The 20,256-nt window shown below is 43.9% G+C and overlaps 1 protein-coding gene across 3 annotated transcripts in view; it reads right to left on the bottom strand.

Moving 5' to 3' along the window:
* Nucleotides 1-20,256, bottom strand: part of RUNDC3B (RUN domain containing 3B) — a 307,618-nt gene that overhangs the window by 91,473 nt on the left and 195,889 nt on the right. For all 3 annotated transcript variants that reach the window (XM_040352420.1, XM_040352418.1, XM_040352419.1), the window contains exons 5-7: nucleotides 19,359-19,448; nucleotides 14,191-14,271; nucleotides 5,413-5,581 (exon numbers count right to left, since the gene is read on the bottom strand). In XM_040352420.1, the coding sequence (XP_040208354.1) occupies nucleotides 5,413-5,581; nucleotides 14,191-14,271; nucleotides 19,359-19,448 (340 nt within the window). The remainder of the gene's footprint in view (nucleotides 1-5,412; nucleotides 5,582-14,190; nucleotides 14,272-19,358; nucleotides 19,449-20,256) is intronic.

Consider the following 20,256-nt stretch of genomic DNA (forward strand, 5'->3'; position numbering starts at 1 on the left):
GGAGGGGTGGTGATGTCACAAACTCAACCTCATCCAGTCAGAGAACACCTTGTATTCATTGACAAAAATACAAGGCGCTCTATGAATGGCAGCCATGCCAAACAAGCAACTCCCTGTGTTCACTATGCAGAAGGGCAGCCGCTCAGCACAGGACCCGGAAGACAGCGGCAATCGCCACTTCCACAATTCCCAAAGGTATGGAATAAGTATACATTGGTCCAGATGAGACCAATGTACCTAAGCAATAAAAACCATAGCTGGAGTTCAGCTAGAAAAGGATTATAGGACAGAATATTATAGGAATGGATTTACACAGAACAGAGGAAAAGAATAAGCTTATCGGATCTCATTCAAGATCGAATTCTTATGCCAAAAACGCACAGTCTTCGTAGAGGAGACTTCTCCTTCTGTCTCATTTCACGTTCTTTACTGCCGGGGATGTTAACAATACACTTCTGTACACACAGCTCGGGATTCTGAATATATTCACAACAGCCAGACGATTATCATAAAACTGTCAGAGCGTGTGCTATGGCCTCAGCAGTCACACAATCCTATTACAGTTATTTCTGTACCGCTTATCACCAAATCCATAGACTCACTTCACTGCTTCCACTTACAGATTCTAAAAACATTAAGCTAAACATGGTTAAAAGAGATTCTTTTAAGAGGATTTTCTACATAAAAGTATTACAGGATGCATGAAGACCTTTTCCAAATTCTTTCTTACGGTCCAGATGTAAGAATATCCTCATGTGGAGAATCAGACTTTAACAAAGATCACGGGGGAAAATACTGGTTTCTCTACTACAGTATAGAAGAGGAGCCCTTGAAATTATTTTTTTTAGGTAACAGGGAACCTCTTCTAAAAGCAATTTATTAGTGGTCAGTGGAAAAAATGCCCCTTACATTCGTGGTCATTAGGAAGAATGCTACTCACAGTGGTGGTCAGTGGGAAGAATGCCCATACACTGGTGATCATTGGGAAGAACACTCCTTGGATTGGTGGCCATCGGGAACAATATCCTGTACACTGGAGGTCATTGGGATGAATGTTCCTCACATTGGTGGTCAGTGAGGATAATGATTTTTACATCGGCGGTAATTGGGAAGAATGCCCTTATTCTGGGGGCCAATGGGAAGAATGCTCCTTATGTTGGTACCCTTACACTGGTGGCCAGTGGGAAGAATGTTCCTCACATTGGTGGCCAGTGGGAAGAATGCCCTTACACTGGTGGCCAGTGGGAAGAATGCTCGTACACTGCTGGCCAGTGGGAAGAATGCCCTTACACTGGTGGAGAAGTGGGAAGAATGCCCTTACTCTGGTGGCCAGTGGGAAGAATGCCCTTACACTGGTGGCCAGTGGGAAGAATGCCCTTACACTGGTGGCCATTGGGAAGAATCCCCCTACACGGGTGGCCAGTGGGAAGAATGCCCTTACACGGGTGGCCATTGGGAAGAATCCCCCTACACGGGTGGCCAGTGGGAAGAATGCCCTTACACGGGTGGCCAGTGGGAAGAATGCCCTTACATGGGTGGGAAGGATGCCCTTACACGGGTGGCCAGTGGGAAGAATGCCCTTACACGGGTGGCCAGTGGGAAGAATGCCCTTACACTGGTGGCCAGTGGGAAGAATGCCCTTACACTGGTGGCCAGTGGGAAGAATGCCGTTACATTGGTGGCCAGTGGGAAGAATGCCCTTACATTGGTGGCCAGTGGGAAGAATGCCCTTACATTGGTGGCCAGTGGGAAGAATGCCCTTACACTGGTGGCCAGTGGGAAAAATGCCCTTACACTGGTGGCCAGTGGGAAGAATGCTCGTACACTGCTGGCCAGTGGGAAGAATGCCCTTACACTGGTGGAGAAGTGGGAAGAATGCCCTTACTCTGGTGGCCAGTGGGAAGAATGCCCTTACACTGGTGGCCAGTGGGAAGAATGCCCTTACACTGGTGGCCATTGGGAAGAATCCCCCTACACGGGTGGCCAGTGGGAAGAATGCCCTTACACGGGTGGCCATTGGGAAGAATCCCCCTACACGGGTGGCCAGTGGGAAGAATGCCCTTACACGGGTGGCCAGTGGGAAGAATGCCCTTACATGGGTGGGAAGGATGCCCTTACACGGGTGGCCAGTGGGAAGAATGCCCTTACACGGGTGGCCAGTGGGAAGAATGCCCTTACACTGGTGGCCAGTGGGAAGAATGCCCTTACACTGGTGGCCAGTGGGAAGAATGCCGTTACATTGGTGGCCAGTGGGAAGAATGCCCTTACATTGGTGGCCAGTGGGAAGAATGCCCTTACATTGGTGGCCAGTGGGAAGAATGCCCTTACACTGGTGGCCAGTGGGAAGAATGCCCTTACACTGGTGGCCAGTGGGAAAAATGCCCTTACACGGGGGGTCAGTGGGAAGAATGCTCCTTACACTGGTGACCAGTGGGAAGAATGCCCTTGGCTCTGCCAAGTGGTGTTGGCCCCAAATCATGGTGGCACCATCAAATTGGAAGTCAATACACTGAAGGCTGGAAATGCACACATTTTAATTACAGAAAGTGACATATAGTTTTTAAGACCAAGGAGAGAGGGGGTGGTTCCAAAAAAGTTTCCAAAGAAAAAAAAAATGACTGCTCGGGACTTCAACAAAATGGCAGCCTCAAGCAAGAAACAGGAACAATGCTGGGGGCAATTTACAGCACACACTCATTTTTGTGGCATATTGTGGAATATATGTCCCTTTGTTAAAGAACACTACTTGTTATTAAATTAATATGGATAAAGTTCTGCTTTAAAAGCAGCACTAAAAGAAAATCTTTATTTATTTATATATATTTATATATATATATATATATATATATATATATATATATATATATATATATATATATATATATATATATATTACAGTGGGGATCGAAAGTTTGGGCACCCCAGGTAAAAATTTGTATTAATGTGCATAACGAAGCCAAGGAAAGATGGAAAAATCTCCAAAAGGCATCAAAATACAGATTAGACATTCTTAGAATATGTCAAAAAAAGTTAGATTTTATTTCCATCATTTACACTTTCAAAATTACAGAAAACAAAAAAATGGCATCTGCAAAAGTTTGGGCACCCTGCAGAATTTATAGCATGCACTGCCCCCTTTGCAAAGCTGAGACCTGCCAGTGTCATGGATTGTTCTCAATCATCGTCTGGGAAGACTAGGTGATGTCAATCTCAAAGGTTTTAAATGCCCAGACTCATCTGACCTTGCCCCAACAATCAGCACCATGGGTTCTTCTAAGCAGTTGTCTAGAAAACTGAAACTGAAAATAGTTGACGCTCACAAAGCTGGAGGCGGCTATAAGAATATAACAAAGCGTTTTCAGATGTCAATATCCTCTGTTCGGAATGTAATTAAGAAATGGCAGTCATCAGGAACAGTGGAAGTTAAAGCAAGATCTGGAAGACCAAGAAAAATATCAGACAGAACAACTCGCAGGATTGTGAGAAAAGCAATTCAAAACCCATGTTTGACTGCGGTTGTGGTACACTATTCCACTATAAAGAGATACTTGTACAAATATGGTCTTCATGGAAGAGTCATCAGAAGAAAACCTCTTCTACGTCCTCACCACAAAAATCAGCGTTTGAACTTTGCAAATGAACATATAGACAAGCCTGGTGCATTTTGGAAACAAGTTTTGTGGACCGATGAGGTTAAAATATAACTTTTTGGCTGGAATGAGCAAAGGTACGTTTGGAGAACGTGTTAAGCATGGGGGTGGATCAATCATGCTTTGGGGTTGTATTCCAGCCAGTGGTACAGGGAACATTTCATGAGTAGAAGGAAAAATGGATTCAATACAATTTCAGCAAATTTTGGATGGTAACTTGATGCCATCTGTGAAAAAGCTGAAGTTAAAGAGAGGATGGCTTCTACAAATGGATTATGATCGTAAACACGCCTCAAAATCCATTGGGGATTACATCAAGAGGTGTAAACTGAAGGTTTTGCCATGGCCTTCACAATCTCCTGACCTCAACATAATTGAAAATCTATGGATAGACCTTAAAAGAGCAGTGCGTGACAGACAGCCCAGAAATCTCAAAGAACTGGAAGACTTTTGTAAGGAAGAATGGGCAAAGATACCTCAAACAAGAATTGAAAGACTCTTGGCTGGCTACAAAACCATTTACAAGCTGTGATACTTGCCAAAGGGGGCAGTACAAGATATTAACTCTGCAGGGTGCCCAAACTTTTGCAGACGCCATTTTTTTGTTTTCTGTAATTTTGAAAGTTTAACCTCTTGACCACTGGGCACTTAAACCCCCTTCCTAACCAGACCAATTTTCAGCTTTCGGTGGTCTCACAATTTGAATGACAATAACTCGGTCATACAACATTGTGCCCATCTGAAATTTTTGTCCTTTTTTCCCCACAAATAGAGCTTTCTTTTGGTGGTATTTGATCGCCTCTGGGTTTTTTATTTTTTGCGCTAAAAAAGAAAAAACACTAACAATTCTGTAAAGAAAAAAAGAAAAAAAATCTTGTTTCTGTCATATTAGCGGGTATTGCGGAGTATTGGGGGTATTGCGGCATATGGGGGGGCTATGGCTATTGCAGAGTATGGGGGGGGTTATTTCAGAGTATGGGGGGGCTATTGCAGAGTATGGGGGGGTTATTGCAGAGTATGGGGGGGGTTATTGCAGAGTATGGGGGGTTTTTGCAGAGTATGGGAGGTATGGGGGTATTGCAGAGTATGGGGGGTTATTTAAGAGTATTGATTTTATTGCAGAGTATTGCGCAGGGAAGGATGGCTGGATCTGTGACAAATGCAGTCACAGATCCAGCCACAGCAGCTGCTGCTGCTTCCGTTCTCCCCCCCTCTCCTCTCACACTGTACCGATTACATGACGCCGGTTTGTTTACAAGTTTACAAGTGATCGCTCCGTCATTTGACGGAGCGATCACGTGGTAAACCGCCGCTATCAGCGGCGATTTACCGCGATCTGTGAAGACCCGGCGCTCACAGATGATTCCGGGAGCGCACCCCAGGGGGCGCGCGAGTGAAGGATTCTGGGAGGACGTCCCAGGGACGTCCTCCCAGAATAACTCCACCGCGCTGTAGACGTCTTTTGTCTATGGCGCGGTGGGAAAGAGGTTAAATGATGGAAATAAAATCTAACTTTTTGTTGACATATTATAAGAATGTCTAATCTGTAATTTGATGCCTTTTGGAGACTTTTCCATCTTTCCTTGGCTTCGTTATGCACATTAATACAAATTTTTAACCTGTGGTGCCCAAACTTTCGATCCCCACTGTATGTATATGTATATATATATATATATATATATACATACATACATACATACATACACACACACACACACACACACATATATATATATTGTACTTTTTAAGCACATGATGGTACCTTTTGCTCCAACGCCAGCCGATACTTCTGCTCCACCCTTTTGCACTTGTTGTACCAGCTATTTTCATCCATGATAAATGGAGGACCAATATTTTCCGGGGTACTGCTCTCACTGCCGCTGCTCCCCAGTGTCCGCAGCTCTTCCTCATCGCTGCTGATACTCTCAGAGCTGAGAAACAAGAGTAGAATAATCAGGTCATGATTAATAACCTAATTAACATTTATCTAAGTTCCAGATCTCTAAATGAAGTATTATAACATTTTGAAATGCAAGTACATCGATATTAAATAGTAATGGGTAAAGCTGAACTCCAGGCAGATGCTAAAAACGAGTCCATTTAAAAGTAATTAAATATACTGTAGGATGGTTTAAGTGCAGGTAACATAAGGACCAGAGTCAGTTTTTTTATTAGCTCCCTGCAATACCCTGTGTATCTGTAATCAGACAGAGAGAGAGAGCTAGCATTTCATGGTGCTGTCATTTTTAGGCTTGTGTAATTCGTTTCGTAACAAATCAAAATTCGGACAAATTTAGCAACTTTCGGAGGTTCGGAAGCATTCGAATTTCCCAACAAAGCAATTACGAATCCGAAATAAAAACCGAATCCGAAAGAAATTATATCGCAAATAGCGAATACCCGAATGCCTTCGGCATAATTCGTTGTTGCGTTAATGCGGCCTAATTCAACAGCAAGTCGACTTGTGATCCCAATCACATATCCAACAATAACACTCTCTGCTCCTCCCCCACCGTGCTGAACTTCCTCTCAAAATAGTATACAGGGGCGGAGGCTATAGCCGCATGTCAAAAACGAGATTTTGAATAGTTACAAATAACCGCAATGTATTTTGAAAAGTACAAATCAATTCGAAGCACGTTAAGCAGCGCCATTGTGAGAGCGACACGGAAAATTACAAATCAACGAACCAAAAAAAAAGTTACGAATCAACAAAAAACAAGGGGCCAGATTCACGTAGACCGGGCGCAGCGTAACGTAACCGATTTATGTTACACCGCCGCAAATTTTCTGTCTAAGTGCCCGATCCACAAAGCACTTACCTGGGCGGTGTATCGTAAATCCGTCCGGCGCAAGGCGGGCCAATTCAAATGGGGCGGGTACCATTTAAATTAGGCGCACTCCCGCGCCGGACGTACTGCGCATGCTCCCGTCGCAAATTTCCCGACGTGCTTTGCGTGAAATTACGACGCGCCGACGTTTTGTGAATCGCGACGTGAAAAAAGAGTTACGCCGGGAAAATAATTTTTTTTTAAAATAATTCAAAAGCGACGCGGGAAAGACGGGCATACTTTAACATGGTGGAGTACTTTTACACAATGTTAAAGGTGCACTATCTTTGCGACGGAAAACTAACACTCGCGGCAACGTAACAACGGGAAAAAGCTTTGTGGATCGCCGTAACTCCTAATTTGCATACCCGACGCTGGTTTACGACGCAAACTCCCCCCAGCGGTGGCCGCGGTACTGCATCCTAAGATCCGACAGTGTAAAACTATTACACCTGTTGGATCTTAGGGATATCTATGCGTAACTGATTCTATGAATCAGTCGCATAGATAGAAACAGGGATACGACGGTGTATCAGGAGAAACGCCGTCGTATCCCTTTTGTGAATCTGGCCCAAGGTACTCTACCGAAAGTACGAATTATAAATCAACTAAAAATAGGGCTTACATTAATAGGAATCATTCCGATTCAACGAAAAATGACGCTTGTGAAAATACGAATTAGTCCGAACACGAAAAATCCCGTTTACCAAAATTACGAATGATTACGAATCAACAGGACGGAAAAGAAACAAAACTAAACAAATTTTTCCGTTGTGCACAAGTCTAGTCATTTTAACATTAGAGCTTGCTGATAAGAGGAGAGACCAGGGTGGGGACATTATCAGAAAACCATGCCCAAATAAAAAGCAGACACAGGACAAAGAACTAGTCAAAAGCCCCCCAAATAGTTTTTTTTCCTAGTGTTGCTGTAATGCTGCACTGCAGAGAGGCTACTGTTCATTCATAAACTGAAGCATAGTAAACACAGTTTACTATGCTCAGTTATGAATGGACACAGGAGCGTTCCGTACCGATCGCTCACTGTGTCCAATTTAGAAAAAGAAGAGGCCGCAAAATGACATATTTACTGGCCCCTCCCCCACTCTTCACCTGCTTGGGCCCAGGCACACGGGGCATCAGATGTGGGCAGCACAGAGAGGGGGCGGAAGGATAATTACAGAACAATGCACTGTCTCTGTGTCTCTCCCTCTAGCAGCTGAAAGCCGGTAGCAGGGAGAGGGGGGAGAAACTGTCTTTCAGCTGCTGGAGGGGGAGGCACAGACACAGCGTGTCATTCTGCAATTGTCCTCCTGTCCCACTGCACCGATCCCCTGCTCACCGTGCATCAAACATAGATGCAGAAAAAATTACTCATCTCCTGCACTCAAAAGAAGTGTGATAAGCAGACAAAATAAAATCTTCGGCTAATCAGATCTTTGCTGCCCCCCAACAATGGGCAGAGGAAACCTGAGAGAGTAAATGCAAAAACAAGATGGCACACAAGCCTAGTGCAGTGTGATAGCTTTATGGATATAAAATATAGATGTATTTTCACAAACGACATGATCAAACAGACGCATCAAATTCCACAATGTCAAAACGGTATCGGCTGACGTGCGTTCCAGGATCGAGGCGGCTCTTTCTCCTTTGCCATACACATGTATTCCTTCTACTGATTGGAGTAATTTGTGGGTTTTGATGTGTGTATTTGATGTTGATGTTTGTGAGGATACATCTATATTTTTTATATCAATAAAGCTATCACAAATGTAATGTGCTAGGCTTGTGCGTCCTTTGTTTCTTATTTTTGTACGGGCCCCCCCGTGTGCCTGGACCCCTACAGAAGGCCCGGTGATACCCCCCTATCGGTGGCCCTGGTAGGGAATCACATACCGTATTTGCCGGCGTATAAGACGACCTTTTGGATGCAAAAAAATGCATCCAAAGTCGGGGGTCGTCTTATACGCCGGATCTGTCTCCGTCAGGCTGCGGACATCCATCTTTCAGGCTGCGGGCATCCATGATTTTAAAAGCTGCGCCTCCTCCTCAGACTGTTCCGTGATAGGCGGAACACTCATTTTCCCAGCAGGGCCTCTGTTTAGTGTTCCGCCTATCATGGATGCCTTCTCATTCTCGGACGAGAGGACGTCCGTGATAGGCGGAACACTGAACAGAGGCCCCGCTGGGAAAATTAGTGTTCCGCCTATCACGGAAGAGTCTGAGGAGGAAGCGCGGCTTTTGAATCATGGATGTCCGCAGCCTAAAACATGGATGTCCGCAGCAAAAAAATAAGGTAGGGAGATCGTCTTGGGCGGCACAGTGGAGGCATGTGATGGACAGTGGAGGCATGGAATGGCACAGTGGGGGCATGGAATGGCACAGTGGAGGCATGGAATGGCACAGTGGAGGCATGGAATGGCACAGTGGAGGCATGGAATGGCACAGTGGGGGCATGGAATGGCACAGTGATGGCATGGAATGGCACAGTGGGGCATGTAATAGAATGGCACAGTGGGGCATGTAATGGAATGGCACAGTGGGGCATGTAATGGAATGGCACAGTGGGGCATGTAATGGAATGGCACAGTGAGGCATGTAATGGAATGGCACAGTGAGATTTGAAAAATGCCTGTTTCTGTCAGTGGTTGTTCCTGTCAGCGGTTGTTCTGGCTACCCCTCAGCTTCTAGACAGACTAGTAGGAAGGGGGTAGTCTTATACGGCGAGTATATCCCAAAACCGAAAATTTTCCTGGAAAAATAGGGGGTCGTCTTATACGCCCAGTCGTCTTATACGCCGCCAAATACGGTAATAGCCAACAGAAGACTGCAAGTAAGGAGACCTGTAGAAAGTGCTGTATATTTGCTATGTTTAGCATATTTTACTGCATTTCTTTAATATAAAAAATTCTATATAAATGTCATATCACCACAAAATGATACTTGGTTCCATATTCTCTAAAGGAGGGGGTGTGGAGTACATAGACGGGTGGCCCTTGGGAGGAAAATGAGTATCTGTACCTATTCTCTGACAAATTACCTTGCATATAAAAAGACAAATATGTATAAAGGAAACTTCAAATTTGATCCTTGCAGTACAAAGAATGAATGTGTGCTATGTGGAACAAATCAATCAGTCCCTGCCTCTGGGGGAGCATAAAGTCGAATGTTTTCCCTCATCTATACTTCTGTTACAGAGACATGAACACTAGTAGCAAAGTATTTCTGAGTGTAATAAAAATATCACATTTGTTTTGGTGCCAACGCGTTTATCACAGCCAGAAGATGAATTGATCACATGTGAAAAAAAAAATAAAATGTTTTTTTTAGGGATCTGCGTGGCTACACTCAAGAGACTGGGACCAGACTGTGTATGCTTTAAGTGAGATTTATTTACTGTGAAACAAAATCCATAAAAACACCAGCACACAGCAAACTACAACTAACTATATACAATTTATACAAAGCAGCTTAGCAGAGGGTGACCAGACATCCCCGGTTTCCCGGGGACAGTTCCCGGATTGAGGACACTGTCCCCGGACCAAATCTGTCCCCTATTTTGTCCCAGGATTGGATTTGAACAGGGGCTGGGGCAATTTCAAAGACAGTCAGTGCAGAATAAAAAAAAAAAAAAAATTCTGAATTACACCCCCCGCTCCAGAGCTCCTACTAGCTTAGGGGGGTGTATTTTTTTCCATTATCTGTGCCCCTTTCTGATGATCATGTGCTGGTCGGATCAGAGGGAATATTTCTTTAGTTTCCGATGCATGCTCATTCAGCTCCACTCGCACGTTCTTCTGCCTTGGCTCAAGTCCCGGCCAGCCGCCTGCCTGCTCATCTCCTTGCCTTCCCTGGTGGAGTGATCTTTCTCCGCTCCCCACCCAGTAGTAGCCAGGGCCCGGAGAGTAAGAGTTGGCGGGCGGCGACAGCAGAGTGTCGCTGATTGCCACCATTACTAGTAAAAAAAAAAAATATGTCCCCGGATTTCATTTTTAAAATCTGGTCACCTTAGCTTAGCAGGGTGCCAGTCCAGGCATGTGGGCGGATCCCGACTCCAGTGTCACCATCTTGCCTGAGCCTGGATCGGCTCTGTGACATCAGCAGACAGCAGACTTCAGCCCGCTGTCTGATGAAAACGGGTCACAGGAGTGCAGAACGATCTGCACTCCTGTTATCCACAGGAGAAGTACAGCCAATCAAGCTTTGGCTGTACTCCTTTAATATCTGTGCTTTACCTGGAAATATTTACCCTCATTTACTGTTTTGGTGACCACTGGCACTGCTATAGGAAGTAAAGGAAATCATCCCCTACAAAGATGCAGAGAGCATCTAAATCTGTCATCACAACTGAACCATTGAAAAATAAATGACATTTTGTAATAACCCTTCATGTATGTCCTTAAAACCCCTAACGTACAGTGAGGAAAATAAGTATTTGAACACCCTGCTATTTTGCAAGTTCTCCCACTTGGAAACCATGGAGGGGTCTGAAATTGTCATCGTAGGTGCATGTCCACTGTGAGAGACATAATCAAAAAAAAAAAATCCAGAAATCACAATTTATGATTTTTTAACTATTTATTTGTATGATACAGCTGAAAATAAGTATTTGAACACCTGTCTATCAGCTAGAATTCTGACCCTCAAAGACCTGTTAGTCTGCCTTTAAAATGTCCACCTCCACTCCACTGGAGGAAGAAGAATGATGAGTACCATCCCAAGAACACCACCCCTACTGTGAAGCATGGGGGTGGTAGCATCATGCTTTGGGGGTGTTTTTCTGCACATGGGACAGGGCGACTGCACTGTATTAAGGAGAGGATGACCGGGGCCATGTATTGCAAGATTTTGGGCAACAACCTCCTTCCCTCAGTTAGAGCTTTGAGGATGGGTCGAGGCTGGGTCTTCCAACATGACAATGACCCGAAGCACACAGCCAGGATAACCAAGGAGTGGCTCTGTAAGAAGCATATCAAGGTTCTGGCGTGGCCTAGCCAGTCTCCAGACCTAAACCCAATAGAGAATCTTTGGAGGGAGCTCAAACTCTGTGTTTCTCAGCGACAGCCCAGAAACCTGACTGATCTAGAGAAGATCTGTGTGGAGGAGTGGGCCAAAATCCCTCCTCCAGTGTGTGCAAACCTGGTGAAAAACTACAAGAAACGTTTGACCTCTGTAATTGCAAACAAAGGCTACTGTACCAAATATTAACATTGTTTTTCTCAGGTGTTCAAATACTTATTTGCAGCTGTATCATACAAATAAATAGTTAAAAAAATCATACATTGTGATTTCTGGAATTTTTTTTTTGATTATGTCTCTCACAGTGGACATGCACCTACGATAACAATTTCAGACCCCTCCATGATTTCCAAGTGGGAGAACTTGCAAAATAGCAGGGTGTTCAAATACTTATTTTCCTCACTGTATATATTTAAATGCCAACAGCAGACCTCAGATACAGAATAACTGTGTTCAGAAAGCTGTGGGAATCAGAGTTCTGCTATTGCATTTAAATACATCATAGGGGCGATTAGTCAAATTACCTTTCCTGAATCTGTCCCTAAATCGAACTCTTAAATCTATCCGTATCCTTAAATCTGAACTGTATTTTTTCTTTAAACTCACCTTAAAAGGGTTGTAAAGGTTTGTCTTTTATTCTCTAAAATGGTTACTTTAAGCTAGTGCATTGTTGGTTCACTTACCTTTTCCTTCGATTTCCCTTCTAAAAATGTTTTTCTTTGTTTGAATTTCCCACTTCCTGTTTCTCCTCAGTATGCTTTCCACCATCATCCAAGCAGTGGAAAGTCATTTAGAACAGCTTACTGAGGAGAAACAGGAAGTGATAAATTCAGACAAAGAATTTGTCTGAATTGAGCATGCATGGATTTTTAACCGATGGCTGTGCGTACTAACGATCGGTTTTGACCTATCGGTTAGGAATCCATCGGTTAAATTTAAAGCAAGTTGTTTTTTTTTAACCGATGGTTAAATAACCTATGGGGCCCACACACGATCGGTTTTGACAGATAAAAAACGGTCCATCAGACCGTTGTCCTCTGGTTAACCTATCGTGTGTACGAGGCCTTAGAGGCACCTCTCTTCTCTTTTATACTCTGTAGCTCCTGCTGGATTTTGCTTCTAATCCCTTTGTGGAGGCTTCCAATTGTGGATGGACATTTTATGGTTACACAACTTATCACATTGCTATAATCTTTTTATATGGACTATAAACTGAAGGACCTATGAATAAATGGTTGTGGAATGAATCATTTGAATTTCTATTTTTTCTTATGGAAAAATTTGCTTTGATATACAAGTGCTTTGGATTACAAGCATGCTTCCGGAACGAATCAGGCTCGCAATCCCAGGTTTTACTGTAGATATTTCTATTCAGGTAACTGAATAGAGCTGACCATATACAAGGCAATCCAATTACACTCTTAATTGCACAATCTATTTGCACAAGAAAACTGTCATGTGTATGACCAACAATAGACTCCATGCTCTTCCCTCCCCTCCTGGATGTTCCCGGCAGTATTTTTAGATTTAATTTTCTTCCAGTTCCCTTTTCAAGATGTCTTTAGGCCAGTGACATGACACGTGGTCCTTTATGGATCTCCTACAGCGGAAGGCAGTCTTCCTATTAGGATCTTTCCCAGCGTCGGATGGTCTTCAGCAATGCAGAGAGTGGTGACCTCAGTGCTCCTGGGTATGGTTGCCACCTGTTCGGGATTCACCCAGACAGTTCAGGTTTGGAATCATGCATCCGGGTTTCAGACTGTCTTAGACCCGGACACAATATTCAGACCAGACTAGGTCTACCCCCCCTCCCCCTTCTATATCCTGCCTCTAAGTGAGTACACTAAGGTAAATCAGGGTTCTCAGAGCACTCATTACATCAGGGTTCTCAGAGCACTCATTACATCAGAGTTCCCCTTTACACCAAAGGCCCCAGTGCTCCCCATTACATCAGAGTCCTCTCCGTACATTAGAGTTCTCCCTTAAATCAGGGTTCCCAGACCACCCCTTATGTTAGAGTCCCCAGAGTTCTCCCTTACATCAGAGTCTGCAGAGTCTCCCCCTTACAGTGAAAGGGAGCTCTGCAAGTTCAGATGTAAAGGGGGACTCTTGTGATTAACTTCATATGATTAGAAATGTTATTTAATAGCAATATCTATGCATACTATGAAAAAAAATTCTGGGTGACGCTGAAGCAAGTGCAACCCTACTCCTGGGTGTCATTCATCCAAGAAGACTGATGACATCTAGTGTAGGAAGGGAATTACTGTGGGCACAGCTTCAGATGGAAGGTGAGTATTGTAGCCAGAGATGCTTTTTTGTTTTTTAATTGCTGCTGGGGGACTGACCATTTGGGCACTCACTGCCTGAGGGCTCCATGCCACTAGTGGGCCCCATCAGGGTTTCCAGGTTCAGTAAAACCAGGGACAGTACGTAAAAAGCTGTATCTTTTTTACATTTATCGCTGATATGTCCGATACCGACATGCTTTTGATGTGAAAATCCTGAGATTTTAGCTGCCCCGCCTCTGCACTGACTCCTGCCGTGGTGGCCACCTGTAAGCCTGGGGGCCCCATAATCTTCTATTCCCCATGAGTTGTCAGTCCGCCCCTGTGGGGGACTATTTTGAAGTCATAATAAATGTTACCTGCAGTTGGGCTTTAAGCCCCAACAGAAAGTCCAACTCATCTCACCTTTGTGTAAACTTGAGATAAGGCGTGTAGTCTATGACTGCTGGAAAGCTCCCATCAAGACCCTCTCCTTTAAGGCAAAAGCTAGAAGAGAGGAGCATGTAGTTAGCACTGAAACAACACAGACCACAAAACATCACTTTGTACCCATAATCTTGACTGAGGTCACAAGTTGTTCTTTTATCACAGACCAGCCTGACAATGTTATCATCAGCTTTATAGGGGGCTTCATCACCTTTATTACTTGTGAACAATTTAAAGAGGTCCTTGTATTGGGATCACATAAAATAAATGTATATGTAGATAATTTCTGTTGCAGTATAAAATGTATTACGTATTTCAAGCGCCACCGTCTAGTTATTAATTGGTCTGTGTTCCAGTTTAATCAATAAAATAATGACAGATGACATTAAAACTCACTGCACACATATTTATTTTATGTGAGGTTTATAAAAGTGTACAAAAATAAATGGTCATAATAGCAAAACCTGTACATCAGTATAAGAACCGAGTTCAGCTTCTTTATATAAAAAAAAGCCCTAAACAATGAGCCATTTGTGAAAAGAGAAGCTTAAAGGAGTTGTAAAGGAATTTTTTTTTTTTTGTTGCTGAAATGACTGTTTACAGGGTATAAAGACATAATAGCTAGATTCAGAGAGACTTAGGCTGGCGTATCAGTAGATACGCCAGCCTAAGTCTGAATTCGCGTCAGCGCTAATTTAAGTGTATTCTGGTAACCAGATACGCTAAAATTAGGCTTAGATACGAGCGGCGTAAGTGTCTTACACCGTCATATCCTAAAGTGTAATTTTTAGGCTGACCGCTAGGTGGCGCTTCCATTGCGGTCGGCGTAGAATATGTAAATCACTAGATACGCCTATTCACGAACGTACGCCCGGCCGGCGCAGTACAGATACGCCGTTTACGGAACGCATTATCAGGCCTAAAGTTATTCCATCAAATAGCTGGAATAGTAATGTTAAGTATGGCCGCCGTTCCCGCGTCTAAAATTTTACGTCGTTTGCGTAAGTCGTCTGTGAATAGGGTTGTACGTCATTTACGTCCACGTCGAAATCAATAGGACCGTGCGGCGTACTTTGCCGCAATGCACACTGGGATATGTAGGCGGACGGCGCATGGGCCGTTCGTAAAATACATCAAGCACGTCAGGTCAAGCCCCATTAACATAAAACACACCCCCATAGCTAAATTTGAATTAGGCGCCATTACGCCCGTCCGATTTACGCTACGCCGCCATACCTTAGCAGGCAAGTACTTTGTGAATCATGTACTTGCCTCGTTAACTTACGGCGGCGTAATGTAAACACGATACGCTACGCCGATGCAAAGTTAGGACGCCCTCTCTGAATCTAGCTAATAATAGTTAACTGATTCCTTTTAAAAATGATTAAAAACAGATAAAATCAATCATATAATGTACCTGCAGTTTCAGTTTCGTTTTTGCATGCTGTTTCATGCTTCTGTGATGAACAGAGACAAAGAGCCAATACAGGGCAGTGATGGTTTGTAAAACAAAACTGATTGGTGTTGAGGGGTTTTAGACACACAGTAATCACACCTCCTTGATTAGTGACCACAGAGAGAAAGCTCCCATGACTTTTTTCATCAGGAAACAGTCTGTTCAGAACAGAAAAGTATTACAGCAACATCAGAGCAAAAACGAACAATGAGGACATGAAACCAGGACTGCAGTAAGGTAAAGGAAGCTATTTAGCTAAAAAAATAAAAATTCCTTTAGTGACCCTTTAATACAAAGATTCATCACAAGTATCAAACCACCTAGAAATAAGATGTGTTAAAATGGAAAACAGTCACCAATGGAGTCTGTAATGCCTCGTTTCCACTGAGCGGAACGGTTCGGGTCGGTACAGTTTGGAAGGGTTAGAATGGCCCGGCCTATTCAGGTGAGCGTTTCCACTGTAAGTCGGACCGTCGGGGCCATACAGGGTTTAGAAAAAATACCTAGCATGTCTGCCAATCAGTGGAACGTATTGTAGCTCCGCCCTAACCGAACCGTACCATTTTCTATGGCCCCACATCTGAAGCAGGACCCAGAATTGTGCGGTATGGTTCGGTTGTATGGGCTGCTTTCATAATGGAAACACTCAAAATAGCGTACCGTACCAAATAAACCCGAACCGATCCGCTCAGTGGAAACGAGGCATAATAGTCTGATGGAAAGGCTTTCTTCAAGTTACAGGCAGGTTACCTTGCAATACAACATTTCACCAGCAGGTGATAGTGCGAGTGACATGGAAAACCTCAGAGCGGTAGCTATAAGCTCTCATAAAGTATTTCTACTCTAATAATCAATTCCACCTTTCTTATATTGTTTCAAGATAAACTTATACTGTATTTAAGGTATAACATAAAACATGGGGCCATTCTGCAACACTCCACCTTCAAACTGCACCCCCCTCCCCCCCACCTGAATTAAGGGGTGCTTAGGCTGGCCATACAGTATGCAATTTGTTTTCTTTCAACCATGAGTTGAAAGAAAGAAAATCGCTTGATTCCTCTATCAACACAGTCAGTGATGATGGGGGAATCCCTCCCTCTGTGTATTGTATTCAGACAGCGGGAGGTTTCCCAGCCATCAGAATACAACGATCAATTCTGGCAGCTGTAGCCACCGGCAACGATCGAACAAAAAAAACAGACAGGCTGGATGTTTTGAAGTCGATCAATAGATTGACTTTATTGCAACCAGCCTGCCCATAGATGGGAGTAATTTAACTGGTTCCTGCTGAACTGGCAGAATTTTGATTTGTTTATTGCAAAGGCTTCCGTTAAATTTTGAATTGTGTGCATGTTTGTAAATAGCCCAGCCTGCACAGCTGTATCATCCAGTGACTACAAGCTGTATCTTCCAGTGACTACACTCCTGGCCCCTCCCTCCTGTCGAGAGCCCCCACAGCAAGCAGTTTGCTATGGGGGCACCTGAGCGTGTGCTGTATGCAGGTAGGTGTGCTATATGCTATATGTGTTTAAACCCACTGATGGAGATGATATCTGCTTGAGGCTGATTTTTCTTATCAATCTGGTAAGAGGCTGTCTATGTGGTGGCGGTTCACGGATGGTTCAAATTTCACTGCGGTGCTGTTCGTCTCAGTTGATTAACACTCACAAGTCAATTCACTCTTGGGACATTTTTTATGATTGATTTATATGTTAATTTATGTTATGTACATCTGGCATGCTTGCTAGGTGATTTAAGTTGGCGCAGTTTTTCCTTTTTTCATCACAATGGGGTTGATTTACTAAAACTTGAGATTGCAAAGTCTGGTGCAGCTCTACATAGAAACCAATCAGCTGGCAGCTCTGACTTTAGAAAATATTCCTGTACTACTTCAAGGCAGCTTCAGTCTGACTTGTGCCCATAGACTTTAATGGACGTTGCCTCCAAGTCGGATCCTCATTTTAATTGATGTGATTTAGATCCGATATTGATCTGACTCCCCCATTGCAGACTGACCCCCCAATCACAGTGCTCTCTCAATATCAAACCCCTGTCCTTTACAGCACAGCACTCTCCCCCTCCCCACAGAACCCTACCTTATTCACACAAAACATGAAGCGTAGCCCGCTGGACAACGATCAGGACTTTCACGTTAAAAGTGAGTTTTTGGGACCGCCCTGCTGCCTAGCAACCAATCACCCACTTCTTAACTTAAAAAGTCCCGCACTTTGTCCAGAGTGGCTGCGCTTCATGTTTTGCGTGAATAAGACAGGCAGTGTGGGGAGGGGGCAGTGCAGTGCTATTAGAGAAGGCACGGACTTGCCGCGCCTGCCATGCTGTGTATATAGCGGCATCGGCCATGGCAGGTGGGCAATCCGGCGACAGAGAGAGGACACACAGGAAACTACTTGGCGAGGCTGTGGTCCGGGCAGAATGGTCACTGGGGCCTGAACAGGCCCGCATTGCGCCATTTAGTGACGCCTGGTTTAGGGTCTCTGCTAAAAAAAAAGCAGTGTGAATCGAGCCCGAAAGCTGCTTCAAAGTCACACCAAGTCTCATCAAATTGTACTCAAGTCACCAGCAAATCGCCAGGAAGTTGCCTGACAAAGTTACACCGTAAGTCGTACAACATTCAGGTCATGGCAGTGTGTACCGAGCCTATATTAAACAGGCTGAAGTTAGAAGCTGATAGGCTACCATGTACAGCTGCACCAGGATTTTGTACTCTCCAGTTTTAGTAAATCAACCCCTGTATTTCTGAACAGAAAATTGTGTTTTCTACCTGGCTGTGCGAAGTCACAAAGCTGTGTAAATCTCAGGACTGGTAGGACGAAAATATAAATGATGTGGGCCACTACAACATATGTATTTCATTTGCTATTTAGCCGTTTGCCTGGAAACATGTGACGTATGACCCTCCTGACAAGTACAGATGAATTCAGTACTCTTTTCATTCCAGAAGGACCACATATAATAGAATTATATATAAGCCTCTTAGTATAAATAGTAAACACAAAATTATAGTACCAGCATCCTGGAGATCAATTTTGAATAGAAAAAGGGCTAGTGGGACCCCAGAGGCCAAAAAGACCAAGAACAAGTGGGGGGACTATATCGGTACTAGATAAGAAAAAATAGAATGGAATTGTAGCAAGAGTAAAACGTATAAATCAGTTTATTTTAACATAATATCAAAAAACAGGAGACACATAATTATAAAATACATCAAAAACAGCAGTATAAAATGGTGGACATATTGTACGACCAACCGTCCCACTCACCGAGATGGAATGGACCCTAGACGAAGGGTTGCGGTGAAACGAAGGGGGTTGAGATTTTGACTTGTATGACCCCCTTCGTTTCACCACCACCCTTCGTCTAGGGTCCATTCCATCTCGGTGATTGGGACGGTTGGTCGTACAATATGTCCACCATTTTATACTGCTGTTTTTTTATGCATTTTATAATTATGTGTGTCTCCTGTTTTTTGATATTATGTTAAAATAAACAGATTTATACCTTTTACTCTTACTACAATTCCATTTTATTTTTTCTTATCTAGTACGGATATAGTCCCCCCGCCCCCACTTGTTCTTGGTCTTTTGGGCCTCTGGGGTCCCACTAGCCCTTGTTCTATTCAAAATTCACATATAATAGAAGACTTTTGTGGCAAGTGGGTTAAATACCGTACCTGAAATCAATGGCATTGAGTCCAAGCAGCATACCGGCGAGCATATTGGCTTCTTCACCCAGCACTATCGCTCCATCATCGTAAAATCTCCTGTGGGGGCAGAAAACAGCTTTCGCTTTAGCAATCTCAATATCAATAAAGCAGTAGGCCTGCAATGTATTACCAGGACAAAACCGCATGTGGCCACCCCAGCTGGGCCTGATACTTCGCAGAAACATACACTGTGATTAATACGGTCTAGTGTGCACTGAGGGAGTTTATGTTCACAAGGCAGCTCATGGAGTACAAATTGTGTTGACGCGCTGAATACACTATAGAGGTTATTTCCGGAATCTCTGAGAATCGGCTACAAAATTTAGATAAGGCATTTAACATAAACTGGATCACTTGATTTGTTGCAAAAAATGGCATAATGTATTTAAAAGGGAAAGTACAGTGCATTTTTAGTGAGCACATGTTTTGAGTAATTAATTCGGTGAATACCACGGTTATCCCACGTATGGATCCCGTGAGGATCTGTACCTTTCTTATCTGCTTGCTCAGCGGGGATGGCTCCGTTGATCCCCACTGAGCTGGCAGATGACAGGGCGGTCCCCACACACTGTGCAGGGACCACCCTGTCAGACAGGGGTCAAGTCCTGAGGAAAAAAGTGTGGGAACTCCCACCCAAGATCCAATCCCCCACCAAAAAAAAAAAAGATACGCTCATATGCATAATTACTAGACCGCAAGTTCTTTCTAAATCCCGCGATAACTCGCGGCAGACCTCCGCAATGTCTCCTGGGAACAATGACAAAAGCTCCCAGGAGACATTGCGGCATCGAGGAAGTGACGGAATACCCGCACACTACCCGATGAATCCATATACAGGAAGCGGCCAGTAACCTAAAGGATTACT

This window comes from Rana temporaria, chromosome 5, assembly GCF_905171775.1.
Source record: "Rana temporaria chromosome 5, aRanTem1.1, whole genome shotgun sequence".
Classification (NCBI taxonomy): Eukaryota; Metazoa; Chordata; class Amphibia; order Anura; family Ranidae; genus Rana; species Rana temporaria.